Source organism: Parathielavia appendiculata, assembly GCF_033297405.1.
Source record: "Parathielavia appendiculata strain CBS 731.68 unplaced genomic scaffold N657scaffold_10, whole genome shotgun sequence".
Taxonomy (NCBI): domain Eukaryota; kingdom Fungi; phylum Ascomycota; class Sordariomycetes; order Sordariales; family Chaetomiaceae; genus Parathielavia; species Parathielavia appendiculata.
The window spans coordinates 436,813-440,715 of record NW_026944229.1 but is presented as its reverse complement, the minus strand read 5'-3'; the positions used below and the strand labels follow the sequence as shown (position 1 = coordinate 440,715).

The window sequence follows — 3,903 nt, the reverse complement described above, 5'->3', positions numbered from 1 at the left end:
GGCAGGCTCCTATTTGAAGGGACCAATGCCTCAATTTGGAAGCATGCATGCCATGCATGCCATGCATGGATGTGTCTCAATGGGGCGACCCCGGCTCTAGCGGCGCCTTCAGGTTAGAATCTTTGACCGTACCCAAGGAACCGGGAGAAAGTTGGTCTTCTGAGCCCATGTCCTCCACGTGCCGGACCCTCCGCTGCGTGTGCTCGGCCCGCGGGGCAGTGCTGGACAATACCGTTATTGTTCGTGAATTCAGGTACCGATTTTATTAGCGTGATCGGGTTAGGAGCAATCAATGGACATGCGACGATTTGCAAGAAACCAACAACACAACAAAGTCCGAGAGACAGGAAAGTGCTTGTTGGCTCTGACATGCATCCCGAGGCATCGCCGACGACTTTGATTTTTTTGTCATGGAAAGCCCTCCTCCAACAGGCATATCAGCATCGACATTGGTCACCAATATCTAGGCATATGCTGTTGGCGCTAAAACGGAGAGACGGAGGTGTGATTTTCAGCTTGGCAAAATGGCGCGCAGATTTCACTCATAGTGTGCTCGATTTGTTCCAGAAATATTGTGATTGATTGCAATTTGCGTGCCATGTCGGCTGCGAACATCGTACCTGGCGGCTGGGACGGCATCTTCGAGCAGCAAAAAAACAGACCGGACTCTGGAGCTATCAGTGAAGGATTCGGGCGGGGTAACGAAACTGACCCTCCTTGGCAACTGCCAAGGTAGGATTTCGGAAAGCGAGCCAGTGGCCGTTGTCCGGATAAAGCGATTTCGCCTCTGGCTAAATTTGTCGGCCCATCTTCCCGCACTCGTGCCCAAGAATCTAGGATGACAGCAGGGAATCGCAGCCAACACGGGGGGTAACTGGTCGTGGTTGGTTCTGCGGAATGACCAGAAGGAGCCAAAGCCAAGACCGATTTTAACAATCTGGGGTGGGAGGTTGGAGAACCCCGGATGCGGAGAGGTTTGTCGTTTGTGGGGATGGGAAATCGGGGAGGAGGGTCGTCTAAAATACTCTATTCTCAAGGACCGTGGAGTCGAAGGACCTCACGAAGGACCTTTTCTGACAGCAGGCTAGCAACAGCCGGCCATCAAGTACCGGGCGTTGGATCCCTGACGGCGTTACAGCCTTGTCTTCAATGTAACTTCACCACTTGAGCAGGTCCCTGAGGCAAACGGGACACAAATTCGGGTACCAAAGGGTCCGAGAAGCTCGGATTCTGGTGCTGGCGGCCAGGGCGAGGTGCCTCCTTCGGTGGTACTTGGGACTAGCCACATGGAGCTTAACGGCGGGCAAAAGTTCAGGAAAATCTGGTCATCGACAGTCAGCAACCCCTGTCTGCCATGCCAGGACGTCGGATTCCTGTCCCGTCTTCGCGGCCACTTGCAGTCGACTGCAGTGCTTGCCAACCACGGGATTGGCCACTCACAGTCCAGCATACGGGCAGGGCCCGGGAGGAGTACGACCGAGGTTGGCACCGACTGGTGGGTTGTTTGGGGAAGCGGGAGGGCCGAAGCTCGTTAGGGCTCACGCCAAGACACGGGCTGGGGCAACATGGGGTTGCCTGGCAGGATGGGGAAGTTCCCCGGATTCACGGCTCCATCTCCAGAGCGACACGAGGCGGCATCATGGATGGGGTTCACTAGTTTGATACGGAGCAGCAGTTATTTAGCGACGCTTTGCCCCGAGACTCGACAAGCACTCCCGAGTTCCTCTTCCCGCGTCTTCATCCTGAAGAGAGCTGCCAACCCGCCAACATGGACAAAGTCAAAGTCAACGTCGGCTCGACGGCGGACCCCATCGTCACCCGCCTCGTCCAGGAGGACAAGGTCCCGTGGTACAAGAAGCCCAATCTACGGCGCATGTACATCTTCCTCTTCCTCTGCTGCATGGGTGTCGAGATCACGTCGGGCTTCGACTCACAGCTCATCAACACGCTCCAGTTTGCCCCGAGCTTCCACAAGTGTACGTAATCTCTTCTCTCTGCGTTTAAATGGTACCAGATCGGTGCAAATAAACTGACGGCAAGCTTGTAGACCTGGGTGGCGGACGCACCGAAGGGACCAACAAGGATGGCTCGCCAAACTACAAGATTGAGCCCGGCCTGCTCGGCTTCGTCAACTCGTGCTACCAGCTCGGATCCATCTTTGCCGTTCCCGTTGCGCCGTGGTTCGCCCAGAGGTTTGGCCGCCGGTGGTCCATCATGCTCGGCTCCTGGATCATGGTCGCCGGTGCTCTCATCCAGGGGTTCGCCCAGCACGGTATGTGCTTCTTTTCTCCTTCCCAAAATCATGTCGTTGCTGACAAGGTCCCAGTCGCCATGTACATCATCGCCCGCATGATCCTCGGCGTCGGCATCCTGTTCTGCATCATCTCGGGCGCCGCCCTCATCGGCGAGCTCGGCCACCCCAAGGAGCGCGCCATTCTCACGTCGCTGTTCAACTCGTCGTACTTTATCGGCCAAATCACGGCCTCGGCCATTGCCATTGGCACCGAGAAGATGACCGACGACTGGGCCTGGCGTCTGCCCTCGCTGCTCCAGATCTGCCCGTCGCTGCTGCAGATCTGCACCGTCTTTTTCCTGCCCGAGTCGCCGCGCTACCTCATCTCCAAGGACCGGGACGACGACGCGCGCAAGGTCCTCGTCGAGTACCACGCCGAGGGCGACGCCAACTCGGTCCTCGTGCAGGCCGAGATGACGCAGATCCGCGAGACCATCCGGACCGAAATGGAGGTGTCCAAGCAGAGCTGGATGGAGCTGCTCACGTCGGCCGGCATGCGCCGCCGCGTGCTCATCACCGTCTTCATCGGCCTCTTCACCCAAATGTCGGGCAACACGCTGCTCAGCTACTACTCGGGCATCCTCTTTGGCATGATGGGCTTCACCGAGCAGTCGGTCAAGACGCGCATCAACGTCGCCAACGCCTGCTGGTCCCTGCTCAATGCCACTATCATCGCGCTCTTTGTGACGCGCTTCCCGCGCCGCAAGATGTACATGCTCTCGGCCGGCCTGATGTGCGCCGTCTTCATCGGCATCACCGTTTCCCTCGAGCGCATGCAGGTGGCCATTGACGCCAAGACGACCAACGAGTCGGCCGGTATCTCGGGCCTGTTCTGGTACTTTGCCTTCTCGCCCTGCTACAACATCGGCAACAACGCCCTCACCTACACGTACCTGGTCGAGCTGTGGCCCTACTCGCACCGCAGCCGCGGCATCGGCGTCCAGCAGATCTTTGGCAAGCTCGCCGGCTTCTTCTCGACCAACGTCAACTCGATCGCCCTCAGCGCCATCAAGTGGAAGTATCTGGCCATCTACTGCGGCTGGATCTTTTTTGAGCTGCTCATCATCTTTGGCCTCTACCCTGAGACCAGCGGCCGCACCCTCGAGGAGCTTGCATTCTGTACGTCTTTTTCCCCTCTTTCAACGGTCATCACAGTGAAATCACAGAAACTGACTGGCTGTTTCCACAGTGTTCGAGGACAACAGCCTCAACGAGCGGACCACGCAGGCCGTCGAGAAGCAGATCCACTACGGGGATGGCGACAACGTCGAGCACAAGGAAGAGAATGTGGTCACCGAGAAGAGCATGGTGTAGGATGGCTACGGTTGCTTTGATACCATGACGGGAGCAATAGTGCTGAGATGAATTTTTTTGGGTGCTCTAGTATCAGTCTGGCTGGAGGGCTTTGAATCCAAGGGGTCGTCAGTGGTTTTGATCTTGGTAGCGGTCACGCACTGGCTTGCTCTGGATTCATATTTCAATTCGAACGTAATTCCCGAACCGCCCTTACAGCTCCCATGGTATCACAGGTCCGAGCGTACCAAAAACCCGGTTTTCGGTCCGCCAAAAACCGGCGGGTCCTCATTTTCCCCGCCAAATTCGGCTCCGTG

The 3,903-nt window shown here is 57.1% G+C and overlaps 1 protein-coding gene across 1 annotated transcript; it reads left to right on the top strand.

Moving 5' to 3' along the window:
• Positions 1–1,768: 1,768 nt before the first annotated feature.
• Positions 1,769–3,607, top strand: N657DRAFT_635367 (MFS general substrate transporter; the record flags this gene model as incomplete). The annotated part of the gene is made up of 4 exons (XM_062791340.1): positions 1,769–1,976; positions 2,048–2,272; positions 2,327–3,412; positions 3,483–3,607. 4 exons carry the CDS (start codon positions 1,769–1,771, stop codon positions 3,605–3,607), a joined length of 1,644 nt encoding a protein of 547 aa, XP_062645674.1.
• Between the last annotated feature and the right edge of the window lie 296 nt (positions 3,608–3,903).